We start from the raw sequence: 18131 nt of genomic DNA on the forward strand, positions 1-18131 counted from the left end.
TCCCGGTGTTCACACTTACTGTCATAAGATATAGAGGAAAGCAACAGTTTCCAACGAGAGGTCACACTTTGGTTCCTGGTAGGGGGTCGGGAGTTTGGACACGTTACTGTCATCCATCTAAAACAAACTCTGTTGCACATGTGCAACTTTCGAACGAGGTCTCCACAGGAAGAATGTCAGTGTGGATTACTTTCCAGCAACAACTACCCGACAGTGATGAGCTGCTGTCTCTAAGAAATATTGTGAGAGTTATGCAACATTACCCAGTGGCAGAACCAAAATACATATACCTTTTAGTTGTACTTTTAATTGTTTACAGCTTTCTTCTCTACAATTTGTTTATGGAATTTTAACTTCGCCCAAATTTTGCTTTAAACCCTTCAGACCAATATAAGTACTCATTTGATAATAAATAACACTTAGAGGAGCTTAAGACATAGCAACTGTAATGCAACATTCACTTAACCAAGTGTCAAGGGATGCTGATGACAAAAATGAACTGGGAGACATTAGCATGGCGTAAATCTGCAGCCAACTAAAAGAAAAACAAAAATAGCTATAAAAACTATGATATACTTCTGATTCCTTACAATAATCACTCTTCTTCCTCTGCTTCTCCTTCTTGTTCTTCTTCTTTTTCTATTGTTGTTATTTCTACCATTACTACAACTACTGCTGGCAATACTAGTAGCACCCACATAGTCTTCTGTACCTCTAACAGAAAAATACATTCAGAAATGAATAGTTCAGAGATTTACTATTGCAGAACAGGAAATTAGATGGAATTTCTAACTTCGATCTTCTGGCTTTCCATAATGACCCATCTTCTTCCAGTCAGCTGACAAAATTCCACATATTGCTCTGAATTTCAAAGGTATAATACAGATAGTGTACTTATTTGTATTTTACTACAAAAATAAAATTTTACAACCTATACTATGGACATAGACCAGCTCCAGATAAATCTCTCACCCCTCTCTAAACAATGCTAAAGTAAACACTTCATAAGCTGGTTGTTATCTTAATTCACAGAGTTTGCTAACCTAGTGTATTTTATTCACTTACTTTCTCAACAGACACTTGAAACACTAAATTTATGTCAAAGTTACAAGCTGAACAGACAAAGATAATGAAAAAGCTATTAAAATAGAAGATGAGGGAGAGCAGTTTAAGAATTGTTATTAGCTATGTAGATGTAATTTTGCTTCACTTCCTGTTCAATATATCAAAAAGAATCTTAAATATTTAACCTTTGGTGGACTGCAAGGTTCGACCACAGTTGGTGGAGGACATGTAGTTGTGCCATTGTGACCACCTTGTCTGTACACTTTGTGGCCATTGCCCATGGTGTCCACACCAGAACTGTGTTGATTTTCTGGGCTTGATGTCAAGGCTGCAAGGCCACTATGACTAGAGGAACCATTGTCTGGCCTGAAAGAAAGATTATGCATTATCATACTATGAAGAACAGCTATAACCAAAGTTAGTAATGGGTCCATCATTTATATGTTTCAACTGATGTGTCTTTATTCCCAGAGGATACTGAAGATAATGGGAACCCCTGCCTGTATTTACCAATTAAAACTGACCACAAAACATCTACACTAATAAGATACAAATCAATGTCACTGAAGGAAGTACAAAAAACAGTTTCATAAAACAATCTCAATACAATCAAGATTCTATTCTACAAAGTCCTCATTCCTCCATTGCAGTGTTTTTTTTTCTGAAATTTGTCATTTCATTCTCAGTAGGAATTCCTAAATCTTGTGGAATTATTGCCGCCTAATCACTCAAAAACATTCACTGTACAACTCTCAATCCAATATTTCACTATTTATATTTACTCTAAAATCTGAACATTTCAATTTTAGCAAAAATGCTTATCAGTGAGCAGAACATATCACGGTGACTCTGTAACAGATCATTCCTATATTAACTACAGGTCCTGGCAAATATATCATTGATAAGAAAAAAAGAAGACATACAAAATGCGTTATTCATGGGCCATTGTCTACACATCGTTGACATTTGGAGTCAGGACTTCATCTATCTTTGGTTCCTTGTATTTCATTACAATAATATGTTATGATCAGTATGCCCTAAATAAACAGTCTATAATTGTGCTTCTGCATTATTACCTATCATCACAGCTTGATGTAGCGACAGTGACTGTATTAACAACTGAATGTGGGCCACTACTAGCAACAGCTGCTGCTGCATACGCTGCCACCATCTGAAGATCTGCACTAATATTGCGTTTTCCATGGCTTCCTCGGGGACTAGCTGGGCATGAGTTGGCAGCACTAAAATAAAAATATTAACCATTATGCATTACTTGCACAATTTACAAGGACAATCGCACTAACAATAAGCTAATGTTTTCTAATTATTATATATAAAAAACAAAGATGAGGTGACTTACCGAACGAAAGCGCTGGCAGGTCGATAGACACACAAACAAACACAAACATACACACAAAATTCAAGCTTTCGCAACAAACTGTTGCCTCATCAGGAAAGAGGGAAGGAGAGGGAAAGACGAAAGTTAGACGATAGTTATTTTTGTGTGTGTGTGTGTGTGTGTGTGTGTGTGTGTGTGTGTGTGTGTGTGAGGGGAGAGGGGGGGGGGGGGGATGTAACTGAAAGGTCGTCTGTCCCTTGTTCCCAGTAGAACAATTACCCAAGGGAAAAAAGAAAACTAAAACGACGTACGGCACAATAACAGGAGAAAGGAAGAACCAGAAGAACAACAAACACTACAATGGACAAAACAGGACAAGAAAACAATCGAGAGACGCAAGATACAGGGAGAAGAGACTAAAAACAAGAAAGCAGATTACCGTGGCTGGCTGACCAAGAGAATAAAAAAGGAGAAGCCAGCCAGTCTACAAAACATTAAAACCTCCACCCTAGGGTGGAGGACACTGAGGGACAAAGGACATGCACTAAAACTCAGATCAAATGATAAAACCCACCCTCACGAATAACACATAAAACTAAAGCTGCTGTTGAGACATTGTCACCCAGCACTGAAAGTCGGGTGCTGGGAAAGTTAAAAGTTAGCCGCAGAATGGCTAAAAGTGGGCAGTCCAGCAAGAGGTGGACAACTATCATTTGGGAGCCACAGCAACACTGCGGTGGGTCCTCACGACAGAGGAGGTAACCATGTGTGAGCCACGTATGGCCAATGAAGAGCCAACAAAGGTCAACCGATTCCCTGCGAGAAGCCCGCAGGAAAGACTTCCACACATTCAGTGTCACCTTAATGACACCCAGTTTGTTGTGCATACTGTTATGCCACTCTGTCTCCCAAAGCCGAAAAACCTAGTGGCGTAAGACAGAATGTAGGTCAGTTTCAGAGATGCCCATCTACAGGAGCGGTTTCCGCCTAGCCTGTTTGGCCAGCCTGTCAGCAAGCTCATTACCTGGGATTCCGACGTGTCCCGGGGTCCGTACACAGAACGACTGGACCGTTCCAGGGCAGAGATGGACTCCTGCATGTTCGTTACCAAAGGATGGTGAGGGTAGCACTGGTCGAAAGCTTGTAAGCTGCTCAAGGAGTCAGAACAGAGAAGAAACGACTCACCAGAACAGGAATGGATGTACTGAAGAGCATGAGATATGGCCACCAGGTTTGCAGTGAATACACTGCGGCCAATGGGCCACGAATGCTGTTTAATATGGCCTCTGTGGACATAGACGAAGTCAACATTACCATCAGTCATCAGTGTAAACAACTTCAGAGCCCCGGAACATGTCAAGAATTGAGAGGAAGTGACAGCGGAGAGCGGCGGGGTTAACGGAGTCCTGAAGGTCATGCAAAAGGTCCAGACGAAGCTTCAGCCGAGGTGTACACCATGGAGGTGTACGTGAATGGACCTCAAGTAGAGGTGGTAAAGGGAAGGACTCCAGTTCGGAGAGAAGGGATCGCACGCGAACCGCAAGAACAGAGGCAGGTGGGAAAAGGAGACGGTAATTCGGATGCTCAGGAGAACTACGAATGTGTGCAACATAACTGGCAACCAGTTGTGCACATTGGATCTGAAATGAAGGGACTCTGGCCTCCAGCAGGACACTGCTCACCGCACTCATTCTAAAAGTTCCTGTCGCTAGGCGAATGCCACAGTGGTGCACTGGGTTGAGTAAACACAACACTGAGCGCGAACCATAAACCAGATTCCCATAGTCAAGGCGGGATTGAACAAGGGCTCTGTAGAGCTGCAGCAGCATAGAGTGATCTGCACCCCAGTTGGTGTTGCTCAGGCAGCGGAGAGCATTGAGGTACTGCCAAGCACACCTACTTAAGCTGACGAATATGAGGTAGCCAAGTCAATCGGGCATCGAAAACCAGTCCTAAGAACCGATACGTCTCCATTACAGTGAGTGAATGATCATTAAGATAAAGTTCAGGTTCCGGATGAACAGTACAATGCCAACAGAAGTGCATGAGACATGACATTGCGGCTGAAAACTGGAAGCTGTAGGCTAGAGCCCATGACTGCGCCTCGTGAATGGCTCCCTGTAGGAGCCGCTCAGCAACACCAGTAGTGGAGGAGCAATACGAAATGCAGAAGTCATCCACATACAGAGAAGGGGAGACCGACGTCCCTACAGCTGCTGCTAGGCCGTTAATGACCACTAAAAATAGAGATACACTCAATACGGAGCCCTGCAGAATGCCATTCTCCTGAATACAGGGGGAACTACGGGAGGCACTGACTTGGACAGAGCGACAGAAAGCTTTAGATAAAAATTGGGAGTGGGCCCCGGACACCCCACTCATATGCAGTGGCAAAGGATATGATGTCGCCAGGTTGTGTCATTTGCTTTACTTAAGTCAAGAAAGACGGCAACCAGGTGTTGGCATTTGGAAAAGGCTGTTCGGATGGTAAGCTTGAGGGACACAAGATTATCAGTGCTAGAGCGAGCCTGGTGGAAGCCACTCTGACATGAAGCCAGTAGGCCACGTGACTCCAGGACCCGACCCAACCCAACCGCTGACACACCATATGTTCCAGCAGCTTACAGAGAACGTTGGTGAGGCTGATGGCCCAACAGCTATCCACATCAAGCGGATTTTTACAAGGTTTTAACACCGGAATGATGGTGCTCTCCTGCCATTGCGATGCAAAGACGCCATCATACCAGATCCAGTTGAAGATCACAAAGAGATATTGCTTGTAATCAGCCAAGAGATGTTTAATCATCTGACTCTGGATCTGATCCGGCCCAGGAGCTGTGTTGGGATAATGTGCAAGGGCGCTGAGGAGCTCCCACTCTGTAAATGGGACATTATAGGGTTCACTGTGGCATGTAGTGAATGAGAGGACTTTCCTTTCCATCCGCTGTTTGAGGGTGCAAAAGGCCGGGGAGTAGTTCTCCAGTGCAGAGGCTCAAGCATAGTGCTCGGCAATCGCGTTTGCATCGGTAGAGAGTACACCATTGGTGTTAACACCAGGAAAACCTGTTGGGATCTGTTACCCAAAAAGTTGGCTGATCTTCGTCCAGACTTGGGAAAGTGATGTATGGCACCCAATGGTCGACACGTACCTCTCCCAACACTCCTGTTTCCGTCGTTTTACAAGCAGGCGAACCCGGGCATGGAGCCGCTTAAAGGCTATTAGGTGCTCTAGGTAAGGGTGCCGCTTAAGTCGCTGTAGAGCTCGCTGACGCTCTTTAATTGCCTCAGCGACTTCCGGCGACTACCAAGGGACTATCTTTTGCTGGGGGCACCCTAGAGAACAAGGGATTGCATTTTCCACTGCAGAAATATAGTGACCTGCTCAATCACAACATTGATGGCACCACGTGGGGGAGATTCAACGGTGACAGCAGACATGAATGCTGCCTCGTTTAAAGCCCAACTGGCCCCAGTATTAAAGAGGCGGAGGTGAGTTAGGACAGTAAATTTTCGACATCTTTGCTACCCCACAAGGGGTTATGGGCATTAAAATCTCCCAAAAGTAGGAAAGGTTTAGAGAGTCGATCAATCAGTGCAGCCAATATGTGCAGGGGTACCGCACCATCTGGAGGGAGATATATACATTGCAGATAGTTATTTTCTGAATTGTCCGTATCCTAACAGCCACAGCTTCAAGAGGAGTTTGAAGGGGCACAGGTTCACTACATACCGAGTTCAGGACATAAACATAAACTCCACCTGACACACACATTGTATTTGCTACGGTTCTTGTAATATCCCCTGTAGCTGCGAAGGCAGGGGTCTGAATTGCCGGGAACCAGGTTTCCTGGAGCGCAATGCAGAAAGCAGGTGTAAAGCTTAACAGTTGCCATAGCTCAGCCAGGTGGTGGATAAAACTGCCGCAATTCCAATGGGGGATGATGTGATCATGAGACTGGGAAGGCGTGAAACACTCAATGAGGCAGTCTACACCTCAGAGTCACCTGCTGCCACGACTTATTTCCTCAACAGGCTATATCCATTGCGTCTGAGGGCCTGACGAGATCTAGGTCCACAGCAGATGCTAGAATCTTCACCTCATCCTCAGACACAGACACAGAGCTTGTAGGCAGCGGTGGTGTGGGTGCCACCGCAAATTCCTTGGTCTTGGGGATCTTCCTTCTGGATTTCTCTCACTGATTCTTGGGTTTCTCTGGCTGGGAGGGTTTCACTGATTCAGTCTCCGGGACTGAGGATCATGGTGAAGCCCTACGAACAGTTGCTTTTGGGCTCTTCAGCCACTGGCGGGTTTCACCTTTCCCTCTAGCAGAAACCTGGGAAGGGAGTGACCCAAGGGTCTGGAACTGGAACCTGCAGACTGATGGGGCTACACCTGCTCTCATAGCAGCGGCATAAGAGGAGGTCGTAGCCACAGGATGAAGGTGCTCAAATTTCCTCTTGGCCTCAGTGTAGGTCAGTCACTCCAGGGTCTTGTATTTTATGATTTTCCTTTCTCGCTGTAAAACCCTGCAGTCTGGTGAGGAAGGGAATGATGTTCTCTGCAGCTGACAGCAATGGGAGGCAGGGCACATGGAATATGGGAATGGGGTGGATGTCCACTATCTCGACATGTGATGCTGGAAGTACAGTAGGAAGACATATGGGCGAACTTCCAGCACTTAAAGCACTGCATTTGGGGAGGGATATATGGCTTACTATCACAGTGGTAGACCAATATCTTGACCTTCTTGGGTAATGTGTCACCCTCAAAGGCCAAGATGAAGGCACCAGTGGGAACCTGATTATCCCTCGGACCCCAATGGACGCGCCAGAAGAAATGAACTCCTCGGCGCCCTAAGTTGGTGCACAACTCTTAGTCAGACTGCAAAAGAAAGTCCCTGTGGAATATAATACCCTGGACCATATTTAAGCTCTTATGAGTTGTGATGGTAACGGAAACATCCACCAGCTTGTCACAAGTGAGTAATGCCTGTGACTGGGCAGAGGACTTCGTTTTTATCAAGACTGACCCTGCCAGCATTTTGGACAAGCCCTCCACCTCCCCAAGCTTGACCTCTAAATGCTGTACAAAAAAACTGAGGCTTCATCGAGACAAAGGAGTCCCCATCATCTCTCACACATACGAGGTACTGGGGTGAATAAGGTTCCCTGCCATCCTTAGCCTCGCATTCCTCCCACAGTGTGGCCAGGGAGGGGTATGATTTAGGATCATACTTGCTTGCATTGTACTGAGACTTGGGACACTTAGAGACTGCTGGCGGTTGATCACCAGCAAGTAATGACGTGGTACGCTTCATCGTGTGTCATTGGCCCTGATGCCACCCACTTCAACCAGGGGGCCTCCCCACGGGTGCCACCTAGCCGCAGCAAAGACCGCCTGGCAGGATGGCCATTGCCGGGAGTCCCGATGCTCCAGGGTGACGGGCATCTAATCCTTGGCATACGTGAGGAGTTAATGATGCAGGCATCAGCAGAGCGATACCTGTATAGTCAGGGGGCTTCAACCAACAGGGTACATGGTAGCCCCACCACAATGGACTGTCTACCATGCTGGATATGAGGTGCAAAGAATTCCATGGTCATCATTGGCACAGAACACAACACTGTATAGTGGGTGGAGGAAAATGCACCCAGGAGGGTGTCCTCGCTCAAGAGATGGAGGATGAGTGGGACTGCAATGCCACAATGAGAAAGTGGGCTAAAGATCTCAATGCGCGATAGACACAATGCATGATGTAAGGCACTCTTCCCCAATTGGCTCACTCTTCGGAAAATTTTTGGAAAATGGAGATCAAACCCTACGGGGGGCCATCACAAAGGCCAAAAGCTGTGAGACTCCTTTTAATCACCTCTTACAACAGGCAGGGACACCTCGGGCCTATTCTAACCCCAAGGTCCACAGCGGAGAGGTGGGGGTGGGTGGTGGTGATCTGAGATGAGGGGCGCTCAACATCATGGTCATCAGTGCCCTGACGAAAAGTCAGCTTACCAATCTCATGGGTGGGGACGAAGGCCATCCCCACACGCGGGGCAGGTTATAATGTATTAAAGTCTGCCTCCTTTCTCCACCAATTTAGGGATGAGGCCTGACAATTCACAAAATTTCACCACTCTACACTGGAATCAGTATCTGTGAGGATGGTGGGCAGATGTCTATCAAGACTGAGGGCTGCCCTAATATCAGTATATAGGACAAATGTTGCCAAAATATGCTTAACTGAAAGTGGCATGCCACAAACTTAACAGATTGGTGGATGCTCCCACCAGAGGAGGAAGCCATGTGTTAAAGGGCTATGTCCGATGCACAGTCTTGTAAGCAGAATCCCCTTCAAACAGTGAGGCTGACATGCATTTTCTGTCATCTGCAACCATTCAGTCTCCCACTGACAAGTGATGCATCTGTCAGAAAATGAGACGATGGCGTGCAATGGGATGGGACTTCATTGGACAGGACCTTCCACATATGCTTCCTCGGTGGCTTTGTCGGCCATGTTGTTTCCCTGTATCCTGATGTGGCCAGGTACCCAGTAAATGATCACCTCCCTGCCATGGTGTTGGAGCTGCAGTTAAGGAGTCATGGATGAGCTGAATCACCTGGTCTACTGGGTACATTTGGTGAAGTGCTTGCAGTGCACTAAGTGAGTCGGAACAGACAAGAAATCTTGTACAGTGATATCTTGGATCCTCTCCAGTGCCATCAGAATGCTATATAATTCCACATCATCATTTGTAAATTGTTCGGGAAGATGTGCTTTAAAAACTCTATCTGGGAAAAAAAACAGAACAACTGAGGACATTCTCTTGCCGGGATCCATCTGCATAAACAACAATAAAACTGTGGTACGTACTTAAAATAGATGAAAACAAAGTTGTAAAAACACAATCTGGAGTACAAGTTTTCTTATACTGTGTCAAGCTTAATATCACTCTGGGCCTCTGAAGACACCAATGCGGCAATGCGTTCCATCCCTGGCTGCGTATTTTGATGCCTGATAGATCCAGATCCTTGAGACAGTCTCTAGAAAGCATCCTAAATGGCTTGGTCACATGACACCAATTCCTGAACAGCCGTTCAAAGGTGGGTTGGATCACTGCATTAAATGCCAATGAACCAATTCCTGAACAGCCATTCAAAGGTGGGTTGGAACACTGCATTAAATGCCACTGACTGAGTTGACACAAAGATTTTCAGTGCCTGATGAGCCGAAAGGATACAACAACAAATCCAGAGTGGTGGTTCACCAGTATCTGCACACAGATTCTGAACTGGGCTGGTCCAAAAGGCTCCAGTCGATATTCGATTGCTCTCATGGTTTATAGCATCTAACATCTTGAGGTAGGAAGTGCAGGTTGATCCATAGGCCACGCTGCCACTATCTAAATGTGATCGAAAAAATGTCCTATAAAACTGCAGGAGGCAGGACTTGTCAGCTCCTCAGTTTTTCGGATAAGGCATTTCAAAATATTAAATGACTGGAAGCCCTTTGTTCGTAGGTCTTTCACGTGTGGGAGCCAAGTTGATTTCAAGTCAAATAACAAACACAAAAAGCACACAGTTTCTTGAAAACATAAAATATTGTCTCTCATTGCGAGTACTGGTTGATTAAAACATCGTCAAGCATGGTTAAAATTGACACATGTAGTCTCCTCGGGTGAGGAGCAAAAACCAGTTGTCCTGGCCCAGGTTTCCCGCCTCCTAATGGTCAGTTGTAGGTACCTCGACATTGTTATAATATAAAAGGAAGAGTAAAAGATTTGCAAAGTCATCCACAAACAAAGAGCATTTGACAGGGCTCTTGACTGCGGAGGAAATGCCACTGATAGTGATGGCAAACAATGTGACAATGAGGACACTACCTTGGGGGACCCCATCCTCTTGAACATAGCAGTCAGACATTGCATCGCCAACACGGTATCGAAAATGCCAGCCGATCCTCGAGACAGGATTGGATAAGAAGTGGCAGGTATCCATGTAGTCCCAATTCATGAAGTTGACAAAGAATGCTGTACCTCTAAGTAGAGTCATATGCTTTTCCGAGGTCAAAAAACACAAAAACCAAATGGTTTTGACATAAGGAGGACTACTGTAATGCCGTATCCAGTAGAATTAAGTTGTCAAGGGTGGAATGGTAGCACCTGAAACCACATTGGGAGCAGCTCAGGTGCCCTCGGAATTCAAGCAGCCAGACGAGGCGGCAGTTGACCATTCATTCAAGAGTCTTACCCACACAACTGCTGAGGGCTACACTCTGGTAACTGTTGAGGGCGCTACAGTCCTTGCCTGGTTTCCAGAATAGAATTAATATTGCCTCCTTCCAAGTTGTGGGGTACTGTTCATCAAACCAGACCTGACTGAAACAAGAGAGGAGCCGTCCCTTTGTTTCGGGGCACAAATGATGAAGTGTGGAATAACTTATCTCAGAGCAGTGTCTCTGGCTGCAGACAAAGCTGATTCCAGTTCCCACATGGAGAACAGACGGTTTGTAGACTTCCTCGTTATGGGAGAAGAAACTGAGGTCCTCATCTCTGCACTTCTATGGAACACCTGAAAAGCAGGAGCTTATCTGGAAGACATAGTAACAGTAAAAAAGTGTTCTGCTAAAACCCGAGCTACGCCTTCTGGCGTGTCCACCAAGACACCATTACTTGACAAGGCCATAAAGGGACATGTACTGCCCTTGCCTGAAATCCATCTTACTGAGTCCCAAACTCATGCAGTGGAACAAGTTACATGGGCACAATCATTTTTTTCAAAAATAGCCTGTCAACTATACTGCAACCAATTTGCCCTTTGTATCATCCATCTGCGTTGTCTCCTGTCAGTCACCATCCTAGTCGGCAGACGGATCCACACTGGGAAGTGGTCCCTAGAATGTAAATCTGTAGTCACTTCCCATTGAACTGAGTCTGCATTAGCTGGGGAACAAAAACGAAGGTCAATGGCTGAAAAAGACCCTGTAGCTGTGGAAAAGTGTGCCATCTGACCCACATTCGGAAGGCAGATATTCTCAGAATGGACGAGTCACTCGATCATCCGACCCCCAGAGTAAGTGGCAGCCAAGCCCCACAGCACATTGTGTGCACTGATGTACCCACTAGGTGGAATGGGCATGGGAGTGGCCGGATGAGTTCTGTCAATGCATCTGCATTGAAAGCATCATTAGGTGGAAGATACAAAGAACACACTGTGATATTAAAGGGTGCTAGGACTTTCACGGCAATTGCTTGTATGGTCATGGTAAGAGGGACAGGAGATGAGTGGCCTCTGTCATCAATGGAAACAGCCACTCCACCTTTAGCCCTGTCTTCAGTAATATCATCCTTTCTGTATGGGTGGTGACCCCGTAATGCAGGTGTGTCGGTGACTTTAAGATGCGTTTCTTGTAAACAGATGCAGAACTGTTTCTCCTGGACCAGGAGCGGTAATTCTCCTAAATGTGAGCAATATCCACTTAAACTCCACTGCAACACAGGAGTCCCTGTGGAAGCCATCGTTTAGCAAAGATTGTTCGTGTTTTTCTCCCTCAGAGGTGGTGACTTACTGGGGAGGTCGAGAATGTTAGCTGGTCCCCAGCCTTCTGGTTCCTCTGACTAGAAGTCCATACTCTCAAGAGCATAATCCCGATCAGGGGGGGGGGGGGGGGGGGGAAGAGAGAGAGAGAGAGAGAGAGAGAGAGAGAGTACTTGCCGATCCGAAGGTTTAACTACCACTTTCTTGGAACTACTTTTCAAAGGATGTTTTTCTGTACTTTTTGGAGGAGGTGGTTGCCTGGGTTGCAAGGTCGGCTTAGTTGGCTTCTGATGGTGGACAGTGATATGTGGCTTAGGTAGTAAGCCCATTGCTGACAGCTTCTGAATGACTAGTTTCAAGCAGAGCATCCCCCCCCCCCCCCCCCCCAGCAGGTACACCGACAAGTGCATGTGCTCGTATTTGAGTCGGTGGTCTGAATTTGTGTGAAGGCATCACACTTGGCAATTGGCATCTTAACGGAAATGCACAACAAGTAGCAAAAACCAGAGGTTGCATAGCTTTGAAAGCTTTTTTAGCTTCCCCATAGGGTATACGTCCCTAGACTTTCAACTCCCGAATTTTTCTTTCCTCGATGTAAACCCCACACTTGCTGCTCCACACTATGTGATCCTCGGAGCAGTTTACACATTTCAGAGGAAGTGTACAAGAATTGCCCAATCGTGAGCTGGTCTCCACAATTGCCCCACGCTGCCCTCCCATTACATCCCATAGTGGTATGACCAAATCTTTGACATTTGAAGCATCACACTGGGTTAGGAATAAACAGGAGAAACTTAAGACGGATATAGCCTGCAAGGATATGTTAATGTAATTCTGGAGTACTAAATGTTAGAATAATGTTGCCAATTTTGCCAATTTGCCATTGACTCTCCTCATGTAGTTCTGCACTTCCGTGACGCCCATATTTTTCCATTCTTCACGTGACTTTACGGGTCCACCTTCATTATATCGGAGGAGGTAACCACACAATTACTAAAGTTAAGGGTATTATGCAACTCAGCCTTGACTGGGTATTCATCTAAGGCCTTACAGGCCAGAAGCTTAGATCCATCCGACCGCCATGTCATCCTCATTTGAGGATGCGGATAGGGGGTGCATGTGGTCAGCACACCCCTCTCCTGGTCATTATGATGGTTTTCTGCGACCGGGGCCACTACTATTCGGTCAAGTAGTTCCTCAATTGGCATCACGAGGCTGAGTGCACCCTGAAAAATGGCAACAACGCTTGGTGGCTCGGAGGGTCACCCATACAAGTGTCGGCCACGCCCAACAGCACTTAACTTCAGTGATCTGACGGGAACCAGTGTATCCACTGCGGCAAGGCCGTTGCCTGCATTACAAAGTCATTTGACACTTTTTAGAGATCCAGCAATACCCTCCAATGTCCAGTGAATATAAAAAGGAAGACCTTCTCAAAGGCTCCCCCTGTTTGCTTGATTACAATGAAAGTGTTATGGCACACTAATGCCCTGTTACTATGATTCTGAGACTTCTTTTCAGTAGGACTGATCAACCGAGCCCTCTTTGATGAGACACCCATCCCTTCAGGAGTAGTAGTTTGATGAGACCATTCCATAGGGATCCCACGAGACCCTAGGGAAACAACCATCAAACGAGGCAGAGCCCTGCATGCCTGAGCAAGCCTTATACAACTGTAGTGTGGCAGGTGCCCCAGAGTTTGCCCACTAGAGACTGTTTTACCACAAGAGCCATTCACGTTATCAGCACTTAGCACACCTTGAGGTTAAGGTTGTTTTTAAGAGGTGTGTATCCTCCTCGTGGCCCAGGTGGTGAAGCCAAGGCCCCATTCCCCAAAACACACAACATTCCACCGCTGCACCACACAGTGGTTGCTGAAGCATGTCCAGAGCTTACGGCGACAGAAAGCTGGTGGCGCTTACCAGTCCCTAGCTCAGGAACCCTGGGATCGCCAAGATCATACTCAGCAAATGAATCAGCCCCTGAGCGGTATAAGGAGATGTCACCAATAGTGATGAGTGCAGACAGTTGGTTGGTTGAATGGGGAGGGGGGGAGGGAGATGGTCTGTAAGAGCCTGAACAACAAGGTCATCAGTCTCTCAATCAAAGAGTGGCGCATCCAGAAGTAGAGACATCCACCAAAAATGTTTTCTGATCTAGTCTGTAGATTCATAACAGTTAACGTAAGAAGGCTAGAAATGTAATGGACATCTTTTACAGTTAATAATAAAAGTAAGATGAAGGGAACAGAGAAGTCAGCAGATGGGCTCCGCACACGATGTGAAACGTCCCACCCATAGCTGTCCCACACCCACTATATAACGTTGTGTGCCACCTAGAACAGGAAACATGGCGCAGCAGAAACAAGGCAAACAGAATCTAAAAGCAATTAAAACAGTGTATAAGAAGGATGAAAGAGTGGTCTGGTCAAGAAGGTAGGATCGGGGAACCCCAAGACCTAGCATACAGCGAGAGAAGCCCCTTCGCTGACCATCCTGCCCCTGCTCCATAGGTAGATTAGAACTTTACAACTGAGAATAAAAACCCCTTTCACTGAAGAAACTGAGAACAAAGTCAACTATTCAATGAACTAAAATGACAGAGAATGAATCCAGAAGTCCATACTTAGCATGGAGGACCAAAAGGAGGGGCATTCCACCACGATATGAGCTACTGTCTGTTGGGCTCAATAACCATAATGTGGAGGCAGCTTGTAACACAAAATAAAACTATGGGTCCTACAGCTACGCAAATAATCAGCAAGCCACTGTATGATGTATGGTGGAGGGTACCCTGTACCACTACTCGCCATTTTCTTTCCTGTTCCAGTCGCAAATAGAGGGAGAGAAAAACGATTATTCATATGTCTCCATACAAGCCCAAATTTCTCATATCTTATCTTCTTGGTCCTTATATGAAATGTACGTTGGAGACAGCACAATTGCTCTGCAGTCGGCTTCAAATGCCGGTTCTCTAAATTTTCTAAATAGTGTTCCTCAAAAAGAATGTCTTCTTCCTCACATAGATTCCCATTTGAGTTCACGAAGCATCTCTGTAACACTTGTATGTTGTTCAGACCTACCAGTAACAAATCTAGCAGCCCATCTATGAATTGCTTTGATGTCTTCCTGTAATTCGGCCTGGTGTGGATCCCAAACACTCTAGCAGCACTCAAGAATTGGTCATACTAGTGTCCTATATGTGGTCTCCTTTACAGGTGAACCACATGTCCCCAAAATTTTCTCAATAAACCTAACTTGACCATTCACCTTCCCTACTACAACCTGATATGACCAATGCAGAGACGACATAGGACTGTGGATTCCTTCCGGGAGAAGCAGAAGGAAGAGTGCCATGTTGCAGTAGTTTGCTTGATTGTGCGGAGTTTATTAGATGGGGCGATTCTGCACCTGAGACTGATAAAGCGACCGAGAAGAGAGTAAGAGCTCCTGTAGACAAACAGTCAGCTAGTTCATTCCCCAGGATACCCATGACTTGCAACCCAGAGAGAGATAACTGAGCAGGCAGCATTATGATGATCAATGAGAAGGTCTTGAATGGCAGAAACCAAAGAGTGGCAAGAGCAGCATCAGTTAATAAACTGGAGACTGCTCACTGAGTCTGCACATAATAAAACACAGTTAAGGGAGGCCCTTCTGATAAAATGGAGGACTCTGTTACTGGCTGTCAGCACTGCTGTAAACACACTACACGTTCCCAGCAGTGAGTGGTGTTCCATACCAGTAGGAGATACAAAAGCATATCCTATCTGATACACAGTTTTTGAGTGATCAGTGTAAAAGATGGAGGCACACTGGAACTCTTTAAGAACTGCACATAACAGACGCCAAAAGGACATGGGGTGACCGAGATTTTAGGTCCTTGCAAGATATCAGCCCTATTCTGTGGCCTGGGCAACATTCAAGGGGGAGTGCGTGATTTCTGCACGGGGAGCACAGTCCAGAGAGAGGAAACAGATATCCTGGCATTCCCGCCCAAGGGCTGATGTCAGGAGGACACCACCACTCACATGCAAAGACGATAGGACATGTGGGAATATCCAGGAACTGTTGAATGGTGACTGCATAGCAGACCACGAGCTGGTACTGTCGAATATGACCACCAAAGATCCCCACTTTGGCAAGGAGACTGTCAACGGGACTAACCTGAAAGGTACCAGTGGCCAGATGCATGCCATGGTGGTGGACAGGGTCTAACAGTGTCAAAGCTGAAGGAGCCACCAAACCGTAAACCTGACCACCATAATCCAGTCAGGATGAAACCGAGGCCATGTACACAGGTAAGAGCAGCACAAGATGCACCACAAAGTGTGTGGGTGAGAAAGCAGACAGCATTACGCTTCTGCATGCATTTAGTCTTCAAATGGTGAATATGGGGCAGCTATGTCAGCTTTTTATTAAAAAAGAGGCCCAAGAAACAGGACTGTGCTACAACGGCCACATGCTGGATACCTAAGTAGGGTTCTGGGTTGGCAAGGAAGGTAGTGCAATGGCAGCAACGCATGACCCTCGTTTTTGTAGGAAAGAATTGGACAGCACGGGAAAGAGCCTTTGCAGAGGTCCACCAGATGGCACCTTGCTGCTGATGTTCAGCAGAAGCTGCTGAGTAGGATCAGTACCAAGTGCAAAAATCATCAACATACAATGCAAGGGTGGCCCATCAGAGGTCACTAGCCCACTGATGGCAATGAGGAAGAGAATGACACTCAACACTGAGCCCTATGAGTTGCCATTCTCTTAGACTTGTGTGGAGCTGAATGAAGTACCGATTTGAACCTGGGACAACCACATGGATACAAACTGACAAATAAAAATCAGTAGGGTGCCCCAGCGTGGAGGATAAATGAAATGTGATGACTCCAAGCCATGTTGTGTTCCTTATGCAGGACAATAAAGACTAAACTTAGATGTTGGCATTTAGAAAGAGACTGTCGGAATGCTACTTCCAACCTAAGCAGAGTGTCAGTTGAGAATCGTCTCTTCCTAAAACCACACTGATAAGGGTACAAGCCAGGGTAATTGCCCGGTAACTGTTGAGAGACATTTGATTCTTGCTTGTCTTGAGGACTGGGACAACTACACTATCTTGCCATTGCGAGAGGAAGGCACTTTGAAGCCACATATGGTTGAACACTCTGAGGAGATGTTGCCTTTGGAAAACACTGAGATGTGGGATTATCTGATTGTGAATTTAATCAGGACCTGGGACTGAGTCATGTGATGAGGCAAGAGCCTGAAGTAATTCCCAGTCAGTGAAGGGTTCGTTATAGGAGTCAGCTTGGTGGGGAGTGAAACATAACGGGACGTTTTCAACTTGCCACTTCTGCAGTAGAAAGTAGCTGGACAGGTAGAAGATGCCAATGCTGTTGCAAAGTGGGTTGCAAGGCGTCTTACAAGAACCAAGGAATTGGTACAAAAACCATGCTGTACAACAAGACCTCGAACAGCTACTGATCACTGACCACCCACAAGACCATGGAGTTTGACCCACACCTGAGATGAAGAGGCATACCCACAGAGGAGACATAGCAACCCCAGCATCCCATCTTACTGTTATTGATTAGATAGTGAGCCATAGCACAAAGTCGCTTAAAAGCGATAAAGTTACTCTGTGAAGGATGTCATTTGAATCGTTGCAGGGCTCGTCGGCTATCTTGAATAACTATTGCAATATCTTTGGTCCACCACAGCACTGGGAGGTGAGGGCAGACCTGTACAAAGGGGAAGAGCAGTTCCAGCTGCGTGGATCACCACCTTGCACAATCTCAGTATGTCAAGGAAATCAAAGGATCACTGGAAAGTGATTACAGCCATAAAGGTCATTGCACAGTGTCCAGTGTAGTGAAGCCATAAGATTGGGGGTCGAGACTGTTCGACTGATAGCTGAATAGTCGCCACAGGCGGTATTGAAGTGGGACGGAGAACCGTCACTCAGTATGCACAGATCATGGTCTGTGAGAAGCTGGTCAATTAGAAGACCCCTACCAGACAAAGTGTTAGTCCCCCACAGCGGGCAGTGTGTGTATAAGCCCACAATAAGGAGAAAAGGAGGGCAAACTGTTGATTAATATGGTCAATTCAACAAAAAAAGTGGCCTGGCTGAAGGTAGGTAAACATTGTAAATGGTAATTGCTGAGATTGTTTGCACCCACACCACAACATTATGACAGAACAC

General features: G+C 46.1%; 1 protein-coding gene across 2 annotated transcripts in view; it reads right to left on the reverse strand.

Moving 5' to 3' along the window:
• Positions 1–18131, reverse strand: part of LOC124774776 (forkhead box protein K2) — a 93249-nt gene that overhangs the window by 64388 nt on the left and 10730 nt on the right. For both annotated transcript variants that reach the window (XR_007015503.1, XM_047249508.1), the window contains exons 3-4: positions 2142–2306; positions 1251–1431 (exon numbers count right to left, since the gene is read on the reverse strand). Coding sequence is in view for 1 of the 2 variants with exons in the window: in XM_047249508.1 (XP_047105464.1) it covers positions 1251–1431; positions 2142–2306 (346 nt within the window). In the remaining variant the exon portion in view is untranslated. The remainder of the gene's footprint in view (positions 1–1250; positions 1432–2141; positions 2307–18131) is intronic.

Source organism: Schistocerca piceifrons, chromosome 2 (assembly GCF_021461385.2).
Source record: "Schistocerca piceifrons isolate TAMUIC-IGC-003096 chromosome 2, iqSchPice1.1, whole genome shotgun sequence".
NCBI classification, from domain to species: domain Eukaryota; kingdom Metazoa; phylum Arthropoda; class Insecta; order Orthoptera; family Acrididae; genus Schistocerca; species Schistocerca piceifrons.